The sequence below is a fragment of the Rhea pennata genome, chromosome Z, assembly GCF_028389875.1.
Source record: "Rhea pennata isolate bPtePen1 chromosome Z, bPtePen1.pri, whole genome shotgun sequence".
Lineage (NCBI taxonomy): Eukaryota > Metazoa > Chordata > Aves > Rheiformes > Rheidae > Rhea > Rhea pennata.
In genome coordinates this window covers 11,283,688-11,304,310 of record NC_084702.1, presented here as the reverse complement: position 1 = coordinate 11,304,310, position 20,623 = coordinate 11,283,688, and the positions used below count along the sequence as shown (strand labels likewise).

The window sequence follows — 20,623 nt, the reverse complement described above, 5'->3', positions numbered from 1 at the left end:
AAATGTGGATGATAAGGAAGATCTGGTTGCATGCAAAGAGGAGCTAGGATAGGGAAGAGATGCAGAGCAAAAGGGAGAGTAGCACGGGGAAACATCTCGGCTGATGCCTGCAGGGCAGAGAAATGGCTGGGCAGAGGGGATCCTTCAGGGGACACATGCCATGGGACAAGGAGATAGTGGGGCAGATGTGGGCACTGCTATGCGGTGCCTGAACTCCTGGGTCTCAGTCATCTCTCCCACAGCAGGAACTTGCAGAGAGCCCCGGCCATGTGCATGAGGGCTCCCAGTATCGCCTTGCCATGGGAGACCTCTTTGTTCCCACAGAAACTGTGCAGAACTCCTGCGGCACCACACCAAAAAAAAGCATCTCGAAAGTGAGCCATGGGTGGAAAAAAAAACGCTGTGCTGGACCTTGCTGGGCTGGTCCGTGTCCTGTTGGGCTGGACCATGAGGTGCCAGGCTGGACCATGCAGTGCCAGGCTGTACCATGCCGTGCTGGCCTGGTCCGTGTCCTGCTGGGCTGCACCATGCAGTGCCAGGCTGGACCATGCCATACTGGGCTGGTCGTGTCCTGCTGGGCTGGACCATGTCATGCTAGGCTGGACCATGCTGAGCCGGGCTGCACCATGTGGTGCTGGTCCGGTCCGTGCTCTGCTGTGCCGTGCTGTGCCGTGCCGTGCCCCGGGCCAGCGGGGGCGGCGCCCCCCCCCACCTCCCCAGCCCCTCCAGCCCCGGCAGCCCCGGCAGCCCCGGCAACCCCGGCCCCGCCCCCGGCGGTGCGGCCAATGAGTGCGGGCCTTATTTGCATATTTGCATATCGGCGGGGACATAAGTGCCCGGCCGGGAGTCGCGGTGGCAGAGGCGGGGCAGTGTGCCGCAGCTGGGGTGCTTTAGGGGCCGCTAGCTTTTCCTTGAGTGAGCTTAATTTTTATTACTATTATTATTGTTATTATTTCCCCCCCCTTTTTGCTTTGCAACTCTTTGCAAACTTTATATTTAGTTATTTATTTTGATTTATTTTATTATTTATTTATTTATTTATTTAATTTCCTGCACGGAAACTTTTCCGGTACGCCAGAGCGCGAGGAGAGCGAGCCGAGGAGGCGACATGGGGCGGGCGGCGCTGCTGGCAGCCTTGTGCCTCTGCCTGCGCTGGGTGCCCGCGCCGTGCGCGGCCCCCGACGACGGTGAGTGAGGGCGCCGGCACCGGCTGCAGCCCCGACGGGGCGGCGCGGCGGCTCCGCGGCGGTGCGCGCCCGCCGCTGTGCGGGGCGGCTGCGGGGGCAAGTGTCGCGCCGCGGTGGGGAGCGGGGAGTTGTTTCCAGCTCGGAGGGGTGCGGGGGGGGGGGGCTGCGTGCCCCCCGACGCGGGGGAGGAGGGGGTGCAGCCGCCGGGTGTGTTGCACGGTGGGTGCTTTGCGAAGGGGGCTCTCGCATTCCCTGGGGGAGATGCGGTGTCGGGGACCGCGGGGGCAGCCCGGCTCTTGCCCCGAGGGCGAGGTGGCTGCTGGAAGCAAGGTGGCACCTGGGGCGGTGGGGCCCCTCCACCCTCGAGGGTCCCACGAGGGCCTCGTCGGCCATGCGTGGAAGCCCCGTGTCCCACTGGTGTCCTACTTCCCGGCTTCCCACCGTCCTTGCTGCCTAGGAAATGCAGGGTGGGAAATCAGCGCTTGTCCAAGGCATGGCTGAGTTTCATCAAGGTCATGATGATACCTCCAGGTTGCAGTTAACGTCTTTAATGCAACAGAATCAATTAGGAGAAGATGCTAACAGAGGGATATTCCCTAGCAGCATCTACATATGTGTACTTTATTATGTGCATACATGTACATTACTATGCCTATACTGCTTTACCTGTATTTGTGTGTGTAGGCCCCCCCCCATGATATAGATGTTAGAACATCTGCGCATAGTGACTAGTAGATGCTCATTAATGCTCTCCTCTTTAATCTGCAAGATGTTTGCAGATTAAGCAAAGAGGTTGGTTGGTAATAGTCTACTACTCCTTAAATTTATGATAGCAGGGCCCTGTCAAGGTCTCGCTTTCTTAGACATTGTGTGTGAGAGATTAGTGTATCTTTAAAAGTCCACGCTGTTAGAAGAAAATGTGTATGTATCTGCTGTAGCCACAAAGTGACACTGAAGTGGGCAATAGAGACTGCTCTTTTTCAGTGTGGATGCCTCTGTTATTTCCTTTCTGTATAAAGAAGCTGGAGAGAAGTACTCAGAAGTAAGGATGGGATGCTAGGACACAGCCAAAGGAATGTATTCTTGTATTAAATTTTGTCTTGTGCCATCAGAGGCAATCAAAAGTGATTTTCCTCAGAGTATCTTAATCTTATCAAGTGAGATAACTTTCTTTTTGAGCAAGCTTTCATCCCTCTAGAAATAGCTTTGTATAAAACTAATGAATGTATTAGTTCTCCATAGAAATAGGTTATAAGAGAAGAGGTTGTGTGACTATCCTAAAACTATCTAAGCCTTGACTCTCACACTATTTCTTGCTCACCATAGTAAAAAGATGTTTTGAAACCGTGGAAAATACATGATCCAGCCCTCCAGGAATCCAGAGTCTTTAATAAACAACATCAAAAAAATCAAGGTGAAGGTAACATTGATGTTCCAGGAGAAGATAACATTTCTGGGAATACATGCTGTTCTCTATTTTTACCAGTGTAAATCCATAGTCAGGGGTTATACCAGATTTACACTGTTGTGTGATGTGCTCTGCCAGCTTGTGCTATGGCTGTTTGGGACAGACCTGCCAGAGCAGCTGTGGCACAGTCTTTCCAGCAGCAATGCATTTCTGAGGCAGAGCAGAGGTGAGGCATGCGGGCTGTCAGAAGTGCACTGGAGAGTTGCATCAGGGTAAGTGTTCACAGGAAAGCCTCCTGGAATTCCCTAGGTGCAGGAATTTCTTAGGTACTTGCATGGCGTGGCTTTTTCATGCCTCATTTGGTCCTTACTACTGTAAAGTTGACACTGATCGTATTTTGTTGTTTTGGCCTAATTCCAGATACCCCAGAGGGTCTGATGGAAGGCAAGAGATCTGCTGTTAGGTTCACTGAGTTACAAGCCTCCTAGCTGCAGCTGAGTAAGCATCTGGTGGACAGGGAGTGCCTCAGATGTGGGGCAAGCACTGATGTGCACAGTGCGAGAGCTGGGGTTTGCCTCCTACCACCAGCTGCAGGGCTTGAGCAGGCAGATCTCCACTCAGCATCTCAGCTTCAGCTTTTCAGAGGTGTTGGTCTTGCCACCAGCATTGCGGGGAAGTGTGGGAGAACTTGGGCTCTGGGCTCTACCCCTAAGGAAGACATAAATAAACTGGAAGTGGAATTTCTTTCACAGCAAAGTTAAACAATAACCTGACTTATGGGGTGGATTTTATGAGGTTGCAACACAGTAGTCTGGTTTCAGTTTATTCTATAGATCAAATTAAGCGATAATACTTTCTGTGATAGAGTCCCTTTATTATGTGAGTTTGCTAGAGAAGCTGTGCAGGAATTCACTGCAACTGATGCATTACCATCACACCAGTTATCAGCTGGAGAACAAGCTGTTTCAGTTATCTCTAGCTGGTTCTGTAAATGTTTGATTTTATGTGCAGATGTGTGCCTCTGTGCTTGTGTGTGTTACCTTCAGTTTACATGGGCAAGAAGTATGTTCATTGCACGTAGCTAATAGTATTTTCATTTCTATGTAAATAATGTGAGGAAACTCTTGTTTGTCAAAGCTTCCCTATTTAATCCGCAGGTTAGTCAAGTGCACTGATTTTGGCAACTGCATTATTATGATCTTTGATTGCCTGTGTCTGAGGCTGGCAGTTTAATTTTGCTTAATATTCCAGATGCTGTTATTCCTCAGAGTTCAAGTTCTCCACCCAGCTGACTAGTGATAAAGTTTCCTCCATCAAAATCAACTGCAAGCTTGGCTTAGGCTTCCCATGAAGGAAATTTGAGGCTGAATTCTCTTCTTGATTCTTGTGTAAACTTACATTTGTACTGTGTCTGAATGCTTAAAGTCAGTGGTGTTCTTTCAGAATTGGTAGGAATCTCGGATTTAATTAAATTTCACAAACTGCAGGTCCAAAGTAGAGTGCATTTGGTTAAAATAAAATATGGGAAAATTCAATAGTTGAATTTTCCTATTTTCCTAAGTATTTGTCTAGCACTTTCTTCAGAGTTCCAAGATTTTACAGTATACCTGGAATTACAGGACAGATTTTTTAGAAGATTAAAGTTGAGAGTGTGTAAATAGAGGTTTAAGAAAAGCAATATAAAGTTTGCAGAGAGTGATAAAATTACAGAATTTGGCAATAGAGCCTGTATGCTGTCAGAAAAGCCTGCTCCAATCTGAAATTGGTAGCTTAATTCTTAGTTCTACATTTTCCAGTTCCCTAGATATCTGGATATCCCTTTATGGGCCACCTTGCCAGCCCTAAACACACAGCAGTGGCCAGAAAACTTTATAACAGGGCCTGTATTTGCAACTGTGTGCCTGTAAGTTTTTGCAACACAGGGCACGTGTTTTAATACCTCTGCTGCACTAGGTTCTAGAAAGTGTGCAAAAGCAAAGTTTTGCTATTATATATATTTAAACCTCCAGATCTGTTTCTCTTTAAGGTCTTGTTTAGAAATAGAGTTGCATTCTTTTTGCTAAAACTACTTCAACATTTCAATATAGGCACACATCATTTTCTTTATACCTGATTTCTATCCATCTCCATTATATCAAGCCTGAAGCAAATTCTGCTAAATTAGTACCCACCATTCAGAAACGTGCTGAAGACTCTCTCTGTGTGGATTTGTACTGGTTTAACTAACTTGTGTTAAAACACATCTTTAGTTAACCAGAGGTGAGTGAGTGTTTGCATAGAGAGTTTCTGCATTTCTTTGGCTTTGTGTAAGACTGTAGGAATGAAACCTGCTGACATAATGTTTGACTGGAAAATTAGAACATGATTCAAGGAGACTTCTCATTTTAAATCAATGAGGAAAAGGTTTGTGACAAAAGTCTATTCATGACACAGTCTGTCTCAATTATTTTGTTAATGAGACCAAGACAGTGCTTATAAGATGCCAATGTGGAACTGGCAAATGCTAGCCTCCTGAAGGGATATCCTGCTGCAGTTTTAAAGCATGGTGTATGTAGGTATCAGTCAATATGTATGGTGAATGCATATACATTATTACCTACTTCATTATGGTATTTCTAAAGTTAAATCTGCAAATGGTAGGAGACTAGATGGTATTGCTTGAAGTACATCCTAATTTTACCGTGTGAGGTACAGATGAATTGGCTTGTGCTGTGACCCAGCCAGAATTTGCAAAGCTGAACACAGGAATTTTTTGAGGACTGCTTCTTAATTAATACATCGTTAAGGGGTAGTGTTAGTACCCTCCAGATGACTGAAATTTGCTGGGGTTGGTTATCTTTGCTGTTGGGAATTGAGCATGGGTGGCCATCAGACGCTATGAAACTTTTTGTGAGCTTAAAAGATGCTAATCATAATTTCTTCTGACTTTCTGATTCCTTCTGCAGTGTAGCCAGCTGAGCAGGTGGCCTTCTGCCATTTCCCTAACTTATGGGCTGTTGCTTTGCAGCTGCTGCTTTGACAGAGGTGCCTGCATTTCAGTGCTGGCTGAATTCCTACTATACCCTAAATCCCACCCAAAGTTTTTATGAGACTGGAGCATATTAATGTTTGTGGAGCACTTTGCACCTCTACAGGGGAAGATGCTGTTATACTGCAGACTCTCCTCGTTAGTGACATAAAATTCAAAGTATAGATTGAGGGAAATAAGCTTATGACAAACCTAAGAGAGACATTTTGAGCTATTTGCACATTATGGCATGTATTTCACGCAATGAGACAGATGTCAGTTTGTGTTTGAGAACACACAATGAGACAGATTATCAGACAGGTTTAATTGAGGAAGGGAAATGATTCCTAAATATGAAAGGAAGTAGTATGACTAGTGAGCAGGTGGACTATTTTTGTCCTCCTTCCTATGTGGACAGAACTATATATAATTGAATGACCTTGTGCTGTACACTTTATGATTGAAAGCTGTTCTTGGTATTTTTAATGTTTTACAGTTTCATTGCTGAGTGAAAGTTAAGTAATTGTATTTAATGAACAACTAATCAGTCTGCAGGTCTTACCTTTTTCTGGCTAAAAAAGAAAGTTTCTGAAAGCAGGTTTGCACTCTGAGTAGTGAAGTTTTGAACACGAAAGGTACAAAAAAGGGGCAGTTTCTTCTGTAAAAGACCTAGAACTAGGATCAGTTGCAGGGCAAGCAAATTCGGCTAGCATAGCCGGTTTGTGTGTTTTCAGTAGGTAAGTTGTTATTTTCACCCTGTTTGGATGAAAAAAAATATTTTGGGGATGTTGTAAACTGCATCTGTTCCTGGGGGAGAGGAGGCAAGGAGGGGGCCCACTGTGTAGTTACCCTGGATTAGCTGGCCACCTCGATGCAGTCAAGGTCCAGTGGGGTGCTGAGCACTGCCTCTGCACAGCAAGCAGTTCACGTCGTGCCTCTGCTCAGGCTTTACTTCTGTGGGTGGGGAGCCCCATGGGCTTCGGCAACCTTAAGTGGCTGATGTCAGACCACTGTCTCAGAGAGCCTCTGCCGTGAGCTGAAGGTCACAGGAATAGATGTTTTTTTGTGTGTAGTTTGACTGAGCCCCAAAGACAAAGTTTTAGGAAACAATGAATAATTCACTGTGGAAGTAGCCTCTGAGTGATGCAGCACAACTTCACAGAGAAATAAAAATATGCTAAAAAAAAAAAAAAAAAAAAAAAAAAAAAAAAAAAAAAACTCGTCTACAAAGGGAATAGAAGGAGAGCAGAGATGTTCTGCATGTCTCACAGGAGGACTTCACCTTGTACCTTTGCATTGCCTGTGGTGGCTCTTAGCCATTCATCAATGTGTCCTTAGATACTTGCGAAACCTCGGAGGGTGGGATGCCAGGAAACGACACTGAGTAGGACAGAGTTGGCCTAGCTTCAGCTGCACTTGGAAAACGAGCGATCAATATTTGCTAAGTGAAAGTTGCCAAAGTAGGGCCTAGTTTCAGAAAAGCATTGGAGTGTATGCTTAAGTCTATAATTAATTTCAGGGTCTGCTGAAGAGAGGTGCTTAGGTGTTGAATTAGACCTAAAAAGAGGAGACATTTAAGTTCCCTTCTAGACAAAGGGGTCAGCAAGCAGAAAATCTAAAGTCACTCATCTGCCTTGTCAAGAACAAAGAGAGCAATTAATATTTTGAATATGGAAACTGGAGAGTGTGCTCTGAGAAAGAAGTGGTCCTTTCAGGCATGGCCCATCATATGCTGTGTTACTACTAGCGCATAGTCTTCACCCCTTCTGGATTCAAAATATCTTCAGGTAAAAGATTTTTCTCAAAACCCAATTATCAGATGATCTGAAATAATATTGTCTTCAAAATAGACTTCTGCTTTGCTAGCTCAGTTAAGTTCCCTTAAAATGTTTTTGATAATCTCAGCTACTGGTTTTCTCTGTTGGTGCAAAGACTAACACCTGTGTTTTATTGTAAGTCCATGATGAGTTTATGGCTGTTACCTCTGATGGACTCAACTACTGGATGCTAAAAGGAGCCTTGTTAAAGAGTGATTAGTGATGAAGTGATGTGGGAAATGTGCCATCAAAATATATCACAGTGTAGCAGGAATTTGTTGCTTTACCACATACAGTATGACACTCCCTGTACAGTTTTCTCTGCCACTGTGATAATTCACAGATTTCTTATTAATAGTACAATGGAGAAAATACTGGCTTGTATGTACTATATGTATGTATCTGGCAGCTGGGCAAACTCTCCCTATTTTAGCAGAGTTAGGACCTTCAGATGGGAGCAGTTCTCACCCTGTTTTTCCTTTTACATAGCCCTTGTGGTGCAAAAGGAGCACTGAGGTAAATGAAAATCGAGTGCCATTTCTTGTCTGTTTTTTGATATCTTTCCAAGATCATGCCTGTGACTGTCTATCACTTACTATTAGCCTTCCTACAGCAGATCTGTTTGCCTTACTACTTCTGAAACACCATTCTGTTTCCTATGGTCTTGCACTGCAGGAGCTGAGAAGAATTTTGAGGGAATTGAGAGCAAATTTTCCTTACGGACAGCTGCTGAGCCCGACGAGGATGTCTGCTACCTGGTTCCTGGGCAAGTGGAAACCCTGGCACATTGCAACTTCAACTACACCAGTAAAACCTTCGTCGTGATCCATGGATGGACGGTAAGAAGCAAGGGGAGGAATCTCCTTCTGGGATTTACGTTTGACAACACTCCTGATGGACAGTGTTAGATGTCTCAGCAGATGTGCTTGTTTGACACCAATATTAAGTGTTTTGTTTTTGTTTTTTTTTTCTTTTTAAAACCAGGTGACAGGGATGTATGAAAGTTGGGTCCCGAAGCTGGTGGATGCTCTGTACAAGAGGGAACCTGACTCAAATGTCATTGTAGTTGACTGGCTGATTCGGGCTCAGCAGCACTACCCAGTGTCTGCTGCCTACACGAAGCTGGTGGGCAAGGATGTCGCTATGTTTATTGACTGGATGGAGGTAAGACGTGCAGTCACGCATGCCACACGTTATGTATAAAGTCTTAGGAGACAAAGCAGCAACGACACAGCTATGTTAATAGTCTCCTGTAGGATAAATGGGGTTGAGCTGTCACAGACAGTGTTTTGCTGGACTGAAAAAATTCTGGGTTTATTTCTGTGGCTATCTTGACACAAGGAGGCCTTTTATATTACAGTCTGGAGACTTTCACCTTGTAGTCCATGGAGCCCTGTGGTCCACAGACTATATCTAAAGGCTCGGTGAGAGGTAGCTGTGGAAGGCACGTTCCTATAGCTTATACAGAAACCAGCATGAGGGAGACACTTAGTCTGCCCTGCCTTTGGAAAACATTTAGGGGATCCAGAAAGCATTACTACTTCTATATTGGTAGAAAAATATATGTATTCAAGGAGATGTGTCCTGTGTTGTGTCCCAAGTTCTGCATTCATTTCTGCTTAGATTTTTGTCTTAAACTGGTTAACTCAAATTAACTAAAACAGAGTAAAGTGATGTTAATTATATTTAGTGGCTTTTTCCTCTATTATTGCTTATGATTCAAAGGAAAATTCCAGTTTTTCAGATAAGTTTCCTCTCCCAACCCCACATCTTCTGATGATATCAGATTTGACTTCAAACTTTAAACAAAACTTCCTCCTCCAGGAGGAAATCAACTACCCTCTCAACAACGTCCACTTGCTGGGATACAGTCTGGGTGCTCATGCTGCTGGCATAGCTGGGAGTCTGACCAAGAAGAAGGTCAACAGAATTACTGGTAAGAAAACCTGAATTTGTGGAAAGTGGAGGGTCCTATCTCTTCCTTCTGGACGTATCACTTCCCCGTGGGAGATCACCAGAATAATTGTTGCTTATTGCTTAGGCTATGTGTTCATACTTCCTTAAATTGATGGGGCTGATATTATTTATTTAGCAGAATGGGAGAAGCTTGAGAGCAGAGCAACAAAGGTGGCAAGTGTGAAACCTCAATGCGCTTGTGTGCAAAAGTAAGTAGGCAGGGATTCATCAGCCTTGAGGAGAGACCAGCTTGGGGGTGTGACAGAGGCTAACCAAATCCCTGGCTTGGAGAAGGTTGCTATCTCTTGCAGCACAAGAACTTCAACTACCTCTTCCTGAGCCAGAAGCCATCTCTTGACACTGGTGGGGGTTGGCCCAAGCAGGGGATACTCCTGCAGTGGGTGTAGTATCTGCAGAGCTCATGGTGAATGGATGCTGTGGAAGCAAGAAGTTTATACTAGCTCAAGGGGAAACTGAACAAATAATCAGAAGAGACCCGCTATGGCTTACTACTTGAGTCTGTTATGATTTACTTATTTAATCTAGGCTGAAATAATACTGGGAGAGCATTGGGAAGGGTTTGGAAGGCTGCATGTGACTGCCTTGTTTCTGTGCATGCTTAAATGTCTGCTTATGGAGACAGAGTAGTATGCTGGATGTAGTGCTGTGTGAGGTAGCTCACACCACACTGCAAGCTAGTATGAACACATGCACACTACTGTGCTAGTCTGGAAACAGCAGTAGTTCAAGAGCTAATGCACAAGCTCTTGGGTTGCCCTTGCCCGGGAGCAGCAACACCTAACGGGGTCGCGTAACACCAGCTGCAAGTGCCTCATTTTGATCTGTTGCCATCTGAGAGCTGAGTGATTCAAATCACTCAAATACCAGTGCTCTGTTTTACCCCTCAGTGCCCAGGATGACATCTGCCTGGGGAGGCAGCACAGCCCTTGGGCGCAGGGATGAGTCCCTGAAGTCCTTTCAGCAGAAGCCAGGGTGGTGGAGGGGTGGACAGGTGTCCTGTGGTGGGCTCACCTGGGTACTTGTCCCCGGTGGAGTGCTAGATGGAGGAGGCATCCCATGGGGACAGCTTTGCATGCAGCCATGTCCCAGGTGTGTTGTCATGATGTGAAAGATTATACAGTAACAGAAGCTGCTTGTGCTTGTTTTATAAATGGAAGTTTTTATTTCCTGGCAGAATAGCAGTGAATGTTTTTGATGCTACAGTGTTGCTGCAAGTTGGAAATGTACCATAATATTCCCCCTCCCCTTAGGCATGCAAACAGTGAAACTCTCATTTATGTTCCCTACTTGTCCCCGTGACAGGGAGCTAGCAGCAAGACATTTTCCATGCTTCAGACACTTCAAATAGAAGTTTTTAACTTCCTCAGTCTTTTGACAAGAGAGGAAAACACTGAGAAAATATTTATTAGCTAGTTTCTTCCATCCACTGTAAACGTTACAGCTATGGAGAAGTTATTTGTGCTTTTTTACATATGTTTACATACACATTTTTAAAGAAAAGATGACAGCATTTCAAGCTAGGGCGTTTGATCCTCCTGCAAGCATGGGTGTTACTTAAATGGGCCCCCTGTAGCATCGGTAGTGACATCGTTAAGAAAAGCTCCAGCCCAGTTGCTGAGTTTGGTGTTTGCTACCACTGGCAGTGTTTCGACAGACTGTCATCTCAGTCCTTTTCTTGTGGCTTTCCTGTGAAGGGCTGGATCCTGCTGGTCCCACCTTTGAGTATGCCGATGCACCCACCCGCCTCTCCCCGGACGATGCAGACTTTGTGGATGTCCTACACACGTACACTCGGGGCTCTCCGGATCGCAGCATTGGGATTCAGAAACCAGTTGGACATGTCGACATTTATCCTAACGGTGGAGGCTTCCAGCCAGGCTGCAACTTAGGAGAGGCTCTTCGTCTGATTGCAGAAAAAGGCTTTGCTGGTAAGACTACTCTGTAGCAAGCAGTGTGACATCTAAAGGAAGATCTTATGTAGCCTGTGGGCTTCCTACAAGCAGAGATCCTCTGAGAGGCACAGGAATTTGTTCTTCTTCTAGGTGCTTTTAAAACTCTCCAACTCAAAGCCCAACTTTGAAATAGGGTTTTTGCCCATTGCTGGCATTACCTACCTATATGTACACATATGTGCGCACGCGTACACACACACACACACACATACACATATATATATGAATAAAATATTATATATAATATATATCTTTTTTTCTCTCCTTGAAGATGTGGATCAGCTAGTGAAATGCTCTCATGAACGATCCATTCACCTCTTCATTGACTCCCTCCTCTATGAAGAAAAGCCAAGCATGGCCTACCGCTGCAACACAAAGGAGGCCTTTGAGAAGGGCCTCTGCCTGAGCTGCCGGAAGAACCGTTGCAACAATTTGGGTTATAAGGTCAACAGAGTCAGAACGAAGAGAAACAGCAAAATGTACTTGAAGACTCGTGCGCAGATGCCCTATAAAGGTAGGTCCAGTCTGCTTGCTGGTGGGCAGGAGTGGTAGTTTTGCTCAGCTCTGGGTAGGAGTGGGTCCATGTCCCAGATGGTAATATTTCTTCTTCGGTACCTGCGGTGAGCAAGGTCCAGCATTTGAAGGGAGAATTTATTTCTAGTGAGGAATTTCTTCTGTAGAAGATAAAAAGGGAAATGTTTTGTAACAAACTTTTAAGTGACAAAATGTGAAGATGATTTACCATGCAGCTGGGGCAGTGACTCCACTTGGAACAATTGAGTCTTCTGAATTTTTCCAGTACTTTTTTCCTCCAAATGAGTTTTTCCTGCTACTGGGAAAATAATCAGTGAAGCTCAGCCTGATGGGTAACTTAAAGATGTGCAGCCATCAGACTTATGGCTGCATACCACCTTTGGCCAGAGAAGCACCACACCTTACGTTAAAATCTTCTGAATTTTCACTGTCATACTGGTAGGTCTGAGAAACTGGAAGGCTTTCAGATAGAGAAATAACTGCTAAGCTGGATTTTTTTCTCTAGCTTTGACTGTGCCACATGGCTTTGCATGTGTTGTGAGCAGAGAGGAACAGTGTGATGGATCAGTAATTAGAGGGAAAATGCTTGCAGGGTTGGAAGAGATGTAAGAGTAGTGTTTGGTTGGCATTTGGAACTTAATACGCAGTGTCACAAGGCTGAATATACTTCAACAAGCCCCTTTATGAGGAGCAGAGCATAGCTTCTTTGATTCAAGCCGAAGTGTGCAAGTCGTGCACATTTATAACAGGTTTCAAGGCCATGCTGCAGAACCCATGATTACTAATGTGCCACTCAGCTAAACATCCAGTTTAGTTGCAAGGGTTGTAAAGGTTTTTAAATGTGATGCCTCTGCATTCTATATTTTACCTCCTCAGAAAAATATTTTCCTGAATACCCACAAGCTTCCTCCATTTAGTGATACTGGCATATTCCAGACTGGGACTTGCACTTTTTATTTTATTTTTTTTTAAGTGTTTGGTCATCAGTAGTATCTCTTTGGAACCCTAGGCTTTTTCATAATAAGCTTTTCTTTCATCTTCTTCTTCCAGTCTTTCATTACCAGGTCAAAATCCATTTCTTTGGGAAGACCAATACAACCAAGACAAACCAGCCTTTCCTGATCTCTTTGTATGGTACACTAGACGAGAGTGAGAACATTGCTTTCACACTGTAAGTAGGAACAAAAAACACTGCAATGCAACTGATTCCCCTATGTTTTGCTACCCCACTGCAGTCTAGCCCAAATCTGTTAAAGCCCCAGTTGCAAAGTCTGTATTTCTAGCTCCAGCTATGGAAATCTGTGGTTACAGCTTGCCAAGGCTCGATCTTGTCATGGATCAATGTCATTGTCATTTTTTCCCTTTCTAAGTTGTTGTGTCACACTCCAGCTCTGTTAAAGCAACTTAAAATCAGAATGTAACCTGAAATTAGTTGTCAAATGGGTTTGAAGGCCTTGGCACAGAAGCTGAGCAAAGAGATGGCAGTTGCTTTCACAACTCTGCAAATCAGGTGAAGTCTGTGCTTACATGTGCCCTTACATGTGGAGTGGGCTGGCAGGGCTCAGGGTTGGAAGGCACCAAAATCCATTTCCAAGGAGACAAATTCTGAATTGTTCCTGGATGGTGTTTGTCTAACAGCCTCCAGAGAGCCACCAGCAATGGAGATGGGCACCCTTTGCCTGACAGCCTATCCCAGGGTTTTACTGTCCTTGCTGCCAGAAGGCTTTTCCTTCCTTTGGTCCTTTCCTGGAAGGACCAAAGTCCTTCTTCCTACAAAACCTTCATTTTTTTTTCTTCCTCTGTCAACCAGGAATATGGAGAAGAGTTTGTTTCCGTCCTCTTAGAAGTACAGAAAGTTCTGTTTTTCACAACTTCCCCTTCATTTTCTTTTGTTTTCTCCCTGTATAACCCCAATCCCGCCAATCTCTCCATAGCTTACTTTTAGGACTACTGATCAGTCTTGTGGGCTTTTGTGGTCTTTGCAATAGTTCCCACTTCTTGTTTCTTTCTTTTTTCTTTTTCTTTTTTTCCTCCTCACAGGCCTGAAGTTTCCTCAAACAAAACATTCTCTTTCCTGATTTACACAGAAGTGGATATTGGTGACCTACTTATGATAAAGCTGCAGTGGGAGAAGGACACTTTCTTCAGCTGGTCTGACTGGTGGACTCCTTTTACATTTGACATCCAGAGAGTCAGAGTAAAGTCAGGAGAAACTCAGAAAAAGTAACTCGTTTTCATTGTCATAAAGTGTATTAGTTTTAATTGTGGGTTTTTCCTGACAGGGCGGGGAAAAAAACATGGAAAGCAATTACAAATGGGTGCAGCACTGATAGTTAGGGCTTCAGTGGCACCAAACCCATATTTATCTCAAATGACTTTACAGTTGCTTTGTTCCCCTGGAATCTACAGTCTGTAATTTTTCTCCCACAGGATTCATTTGCATCTCACTGTCTCACGTGTTCCAGATTAATTATAGTACACAGGAGAGGACCTTGGCAAACTAGAAGTTTTGATTGTATTTGCAGTTGCTCTCTCCTTTCTCTTGTTGGACATTTGTACAAGTTTTCTTGCAGAGAACATACTTAGAAGAAGACTTTTAAAAACCTTTCCAAAACTGTATTTGCACAGGAAATGATTGCTTCATTAACTTGGAATTCCTTGGAGCTGGGAATCCCTGAATAGTCAGTGGAAAGAGAAATATGAGACTCTGTTGAAGGCATATAAGACATTGCCAATATGTGAATACTGAAACGGTACTCAAAGTCTGAACTGGACTGTTTTTCCCATGAATCCTTTGAAACATTCAAATTCCTTAGGCATGAAAACTGTTGACAGAAAACAGGTCCAGAACAGAATATTCACGTCCTATGTACAGTGTTGTGGGTAATATGTTCCTACTTTGAGTAAACAAGGCCACTGCTTTATCAAGAAAGCAGTTATCAGAGTGGACAAATACAGGAGCGGGGGAAGTACTGATAAGTATAAAAGCTGCCGCTGAGGTTTGCTGGCATCGGCAGCCTACTCTATTGCAAACATTCAGGGGAGCAAGGCTGTCTTCCAGGATCATTCACCTGAAGCAAAAGTCACACGAGGGTCGATGTAAGCAAAGATCCAAGAGAGTTTGTGCCAGAGGCTCTGCTGTCTCAGCCACTGGGAGGTTTGAGGCAAAGCACCAAAGTTATGCCTGCAATTCTAGCTCTGTGCTTAACACGTTTACCAGTTTTTCTGGTACGGTGATTCTTCCCTCACAAGATCCATGCTTTCTACTTTTTAGCAAAGTAATTTTCTCCTTGTGATTTGACATTAAGGCACTAAAGGTAGTAGTGCCCCACATGACAGAAGCATACAAGCTGCCTCCGGGCATCAGTTCTGATGTTGTAGCTGAAAAGATGCGTCTGGCTGAGCCGTGTCATTGTGCAGAATTTATTCCACAGGGTGGTGTTCTGCTCCCGAGACGGCACCTCGCACCTCGGAAAAGGGGAAGAAGCAGCAATATTTGTGAAATGCATGGAGCAGCCGGTCAACAGGAAGCGAGGAGGGTATGTATAAGCAGCATCGTTTTAGGCTTGTGGAGGAGTGAGTGGTGGAAGGAGTCTTTGGGGACTTTTAACCCCCCTCCCCAATACTGGTTGACTTGTACAGTAGCCTGCTAAAGACCTGCGGAACGTCACAATTAAGACTAACCTGAAGTTTGCTTTTGGCAGCTTGAAAACACTGAATTTGGGGGTCTCCTTGGGTGGTTGTTGGCACCTCTGTGAAAGCGAGTACACTTCGCCTCTCACGTTCACCCAGTGGCCAGGCATAAACTATTGTTGTAGAGGGTTTACAAGCGAGGTGCTCACAACTCAGCCTCTATCTAAAGATGCCCTACATTTACCCCTCATTCAAGGACATCCAAGCATCCATGCTCAGTCAATCCAGAGCCCCTTTTTCCTGCTGGCCAGTGACAGATTTGGAGGGCAATGTAGAAACTAAATAGACAAACACAAGTATTCTCCCCAGTACACTGTGTTTGCTGCTGGCAACCACCAGGTGAGATCTGCATCTCCGATATGCATCAGAGATTGCATCTTTGTGTTTAACAGCTGTTGATGGTTTTTTCTTATCTGTTTAATTTTTTTTCCTGACTCAGAGTAAACTTTCAAAAATGGGCCAACTTTGTTTGGACTTTATCCACGAAGGTTTGAGCTGGAGAAGTGGTTGTATTTATTTTAGTGCAGTTGCTATGGGCAAAAGGTCTCGTGGGGACACTTACAAACTGAGGTCTAGTTCTACATAAAAAGGCATGTGTGCTGACCTTCACTCCAGGGCAATGACCTGGTGAGGCCTTCTGACCTCTCTGTGTATGTACAGTATACCTGTAAAATCAAGTCCAAGTTACATTAAGCAGCAGCCACTGAAACTGCAATCACTTAATTTATTTTCGCAGATTTTTGAACTTCAAGTCTCAAAATAAGACAGAAAGGAACAAGTGTCTTTTCTTCTTCATCTTACTTTTTTTTCTTTCTTTCTTTTTTTTTCTTTTTACCCCTGCAGTGCCAAGAAAGCCTCTAAAGAAAATTCTGCTCATGAATCTGCTTAGAAGTGACAAGAATGGAGATTTTTTTCCATACTGGGCAGGAGGAGAGTCCATTCATCCCCATGAACTGGGTGTTCAGAACCAAATATATAGAAGTATTTTATCTGCTGCTGGCTTTTTTGCCTGCTATTCCTAGCTATTCTAGGAGACTTGTTGTAGGAAGTCTCAGCACACAGAAAATTGTTACTAACCATAAAGATGCATTATCCGAATAGTTAAAAACAAACAAAAAAATGCCAAAACAACTTGCCAAAAGCTTGAGTACTGGGAAGGAATAAGTAATTTTGCTTAATCATAGTGCCTCGTGACAAGGTGTCTTGATATCAAATCCTCTATAGCAAGTTTTTAGTATTTATTGAAAAAAATCAAAGCCTTGTACGTGACTTTTCTTTCTAACCGATATAGTATTTCAGGAGTCTTCTGAAACTGAACAGAACCGAACTGAACATTTGTGTAGATTTTTTTGTTTGTTTTGTTTTTTTTTCCTGGCTTGGCTAACTGAATTTTCTGACAGTTCAATGGCCAGATCTCATTGTCTTCAAGTGTGTGTTTAGCAAACGAGTAGATTTCTTATGTGAAAAAAACACCTTTCCTGTCTGTAAAACTATTACTCAAAGATGTCAGGGACTTAATGAATATGGGGATAAATTTCCTAGTTTGTGGTTATGAATGTGTTATACTGGGGGTAGATGCCAGTGCTGCTTAGCAATAGGTATGATCTGTTAAGATATGTGTTATTTGCAGCTTATCCTGCAATAAATATCCAGTTGTAGGACAAGACAGCAGTACCAGTGTCCTATGCAGATATTGTACTTTTCATACTTGCTTTCATCTCTTAAAAATCGAGCCATCGAACCTCCAACACTGTGCTGATTTAGGAAGTGCAAAGGAATCAAGCTACCAGAAGCTGCAGGAAATGGACTTTTCACCTTGCTGGCATCCATGATGCTAAAATCGTGACAATTACTCTGCTCTTTGACACTGAACGTCAGTCATGTAGCTGAGTGGCAGCTGTATCGGGTCTGGACCTGAATGAACCTGACAGCTGACAAGCTGCAGTCACGCTCTCTGTACTGGAAATCTGATTTCCAGTAACAAACCTCTGTTTGTGGCTGGGCTGTGGTGCAGTGCTGGTGCTAGATATGTGGTTTTCTGAAGAGAGGTGGGATTCAGCAAGGAGCAGAGATGGGGATAGTCAAAAGGAGCCTGACTGTGCGATCCACAAAAATAAATGCTCTGAGAAACACTTGAATTAGTTATGCTGTGAGTAGCCAAAAATAGGTGAATTGAAGGCTTTCTGCATTTTTTTTTTTTTTAGTGTGTAATTTTTCTAGTGCCCTGAAAGGTTCATAGCCTTCATTTAGTTTTACAGAGGATAAACAAAGTACTGGGGAGGCGGGAAGGCTGGAAGGTGGCTGTTCAGAGAAGTGGTAATGTGAGCTATTGACACTGGCTTTCATCATCTTTTCCCACATATGCAAGATGGTGCAAAGGTGGTGATTCTCAAGCATCATTCCAACTTTAAAACAATGCATACACAAATATATATACTTTTTTTTTTTCTAGCCATGGCTATTGTTACACGTAGAAACAAAAGTTCTAAATAGTGCAATAGGTTGGAATATTAACAACTCCAAAACTGCTCACATTTGATTTCCTAACCCAACAACTACAGCAGAGATAGGATGAGTCACTGAGGGAAGGGTTGAGCATTGAGCCACTGCATTCGAGACTTCTAAAAATAAATACAGTGATTTGTTCCAAACAGACTTCATTTTGTTGCAATTTTGTCCTAAGATGTAAGATTCTTTGGAAACAAGACTTGTGTAAACAGGTCTGCTTTTAATACAGGATCTAATACAAACACATACAGTACTTGGTCGTCAGATAGTGAAGGTTCTTGCACATGAGGACACATGATTTAGCTTTGAATGTTATTTATTAGCTGTAAATACCATATTTATGTGTGTAAAGGTAGTTTGTATATATTGCTAAAGTTACTGAGAGTCTCTACATTTATATAGTTGTGTGGTATTAATCCTGTATATAGCTTTCAGAAAGATTTTTATCAATGAACCACTTAACCACATTGGAAATAATGCAGTGTAATACATTTTTTAAAAAACAGAAAGCTCCTCAGTTTTGTATGGAATGGAAACCTATGGTTTTAATAAAATTTTCAAAATGATGCCAAGTCACTAGTTTCCTTTTGATGAAATAATCTTAGAGATATTTGTCTTGTTTTATGTGAAATCCACAGTCTCTTAACTGAATTCTGGGATGAAAAGACAGGGTATGATTTTTCTTTTATGTTTAAAGCAGCTTTTGATCTTTGCATTTTGTGATACCTTTCAGGAAACAGAAAAAATCACAAATCAAGGTGGCAAAGAACCATCATGTGCCAATGAGCATCCCAGCCATGTGTTAAGTAGCCAGTCAGCTACACTTTGTGGTTTCCAAGCTTCCTGTCCTTTTAGGGACAGCCCTTACTTTGAAAGGCGTTTCCTCTTTTGGGGGAAATGGCAGAACTACACTTCCCTTTTCTCTATACCAAAAATATTCTCTGCAAATTACACTTCTGACCCCTTCGTTACAGAAGGCAAGCACTTATCCCTAACCACTACCGGTGGGTAAAGGAAGTAACAGTGAAAAGTCTCTTTGACCCACATCCCATTTGCACTGCTGAGCTTCAGAGTGGTTGTCATCAGACAGTGTCTGCACTGTGTTCACTCCAGCAGCCTGAAGGCTTCTCTGCTGCACAACAGGTCCCAGGGCTATTGGAAGGAGATCAACAGATTAAGGAGAGTCATAGGTACATCTGTGTGCTATGGAGGACAGCATAAAAAACATTTAGAGCAGCTCTGATTGAGAGGACACTTGAGCAGGAGCAGAATGCAGAATAGTTCCTATTGGAGGGGATTTGAGATTCTCTGGTCTAACCACCCTGCTCAAGCAGAGTCATCTAGAGCAGGTTGCCCAGGATGGCATCCACTCAGGGATTTCAATATCTTGAAGGATGGAGATGCTACAGCCTCTCTGGGCAACCTGTTCCAGTGCTCTGTCACCCTCAAAGTGAGAAAGTATTCTCTTATGTTCGGATGGGCCTTCCTGTGTTTCTGTTTGTGCCTGCGGCACAGGGCACCGCTGAGAGGAGGTTGGCTTCATCTTCTTTGCACCCACCCATCAGATAATTGTACACATTGTTAAGATCCCCCGAGCTTTTTCTTCTCTTGGCTGAACAGTCTGAGCTCTCTCAGTCTCTCCTCATGTGACAGATGCTCCAGTCCCTTTGTCATCTCGGTGGCCCTTTGCTGGACTTGCAAAGCTGCTCTCCAGTAGGTCAGTCCCCAGTCTGTACTGATTCATGGAATTATTTCTCACCAGGTGCAGGACTCTGCAGTTCCTGTTGCTGAGCTTCTTGAGGCTTTTTCTGCCCATTCTCCAGCCTGTTGAGAGCCCTCTAAATGGCAGTACAGCCCTCTGGTGTATCAGCCACTCCCCTCAGTTTTTTATCACCACCAAATTTGCTGAGGGTGCACTCTATCCCCTTGTACACGTTATTGATGAAGGGGTTAAACAGTATTGGATCCAGTATTGACCCCTGGGCTACACCACTGGTGACTGGCCTCCAGCTGGACTTTGTAGCTCTGATCACAATCCTCTGAACTTGGCCATTCAGCGGGTTTTCAATTCCTCTCACTCTATGCACTTATCTAGCTTGTGCTTCATCGGCTTGTCTATGTGAATATTATGGCAGATGGGGTCAAAAGCCTCACTAAAGTCAAAGTAAACAATAGCATCCACTACTTCTCCCTCATTTGCCAAGCCTCATCATAGAAGGTTATCGGATGGATTATGCATGATTTCTGTTTCATGAAACTATGCTGACTACTCTAGGTCACCTTTCTGTCCTTTATGTATCTGGAAAGATTATCTAGTATGTCACCAGGGGTCCTGCCCCATTTTGCAGCAGGCCCACGTTTTCCCTAGCCTTCCTCTTGCTGCAGATGTACATGTAGAAGGCTTTCTTGTTACCATAAATGTCCCTTGCTAGTTTCAATTGTAGGCAAGCTTTAACTCTCCCAACCCCAAGCCTGCCTGCTCAGACAGTGTCTCTAAAGTCTTTCCAGGTCACCTCTCCCTGCTTCCATCTCCTGTACAC

The 20,623-nt window shown here is 43.9% G+C and overlaps 1 protein-coding gene across 2 annotated transcripts; it reads left to right on the top strand.

The window, feature by feature from the left end:
• Window positions 1–856: 856 nt before the first annotated feature.
• On the top strand, window positions 857–18,649 carry LPL (lipoprotein lipase). 2 transcript variants are annotated; one of them, XM_062600583.1, is made up of 11 exons: window positions 857–915; window positions 1,079–1,187; window positions 8,095–8,258; window positions 8,404–8,583; window positions 9,244–9,355; window positions 11,091–11,324; window positions 11,620–11,862; window positions 12,933–13,053; window positions 13,923–14,105; window positions 15,317–15,421; window positions 16,419–18,649. In XM_062600583.1, the coding sequence occupies exons 2-11, from the start codon at window positions 1,109–1,111 to the stop codon at window positions 16,462–16,464; spliced, it is 1,467 nt and encodes a 488-aa protein (XP_062456567.1). In that variant the 5' UTR covers window positions 857–915; window positions 1,079–1,108; the 3' UTR covers window positions 16,465–18,649. The 2 variants fall into 2 exon arrangements, with proteins under 2 accessions (XP_062456567.1, XP_062456568.1); XM_062600584.1 differs by lacking the exon at window positions 13,923–14,105.
• The last annotated feature ends 1,974 nt before the right edge of the window (window positions 18,650–20,623 follow it).

What these genes read in the sequence shown, in the direction of transcription:
- LPL (XM_062600583.1), top strand. Translation starts at nt 1,109, where the DNA reads ATGGGGCGGGCGGCGCTGCTGGCAGCCTTGTGCCTCTGCCTGCGCTGG. An exon ending in TGTTTATTGACTGGATGGAG is followed by an intron (nt 8,584 to 9,243) that starts GTAAGACGTGCA and finishes TTCCTCCTCCAG; the next exon opens with GAGGAAATCAACTACCCTCT. An exon ending in TCAGGAGAAACTCAGAAAAA is followed by an intron (nt 14,106 to 15,316) that starts GTAACTCGTTTT and finishes TTTATTCCACAG; the next exon opens with GGTGGTGTTCTGCTCCCGAG.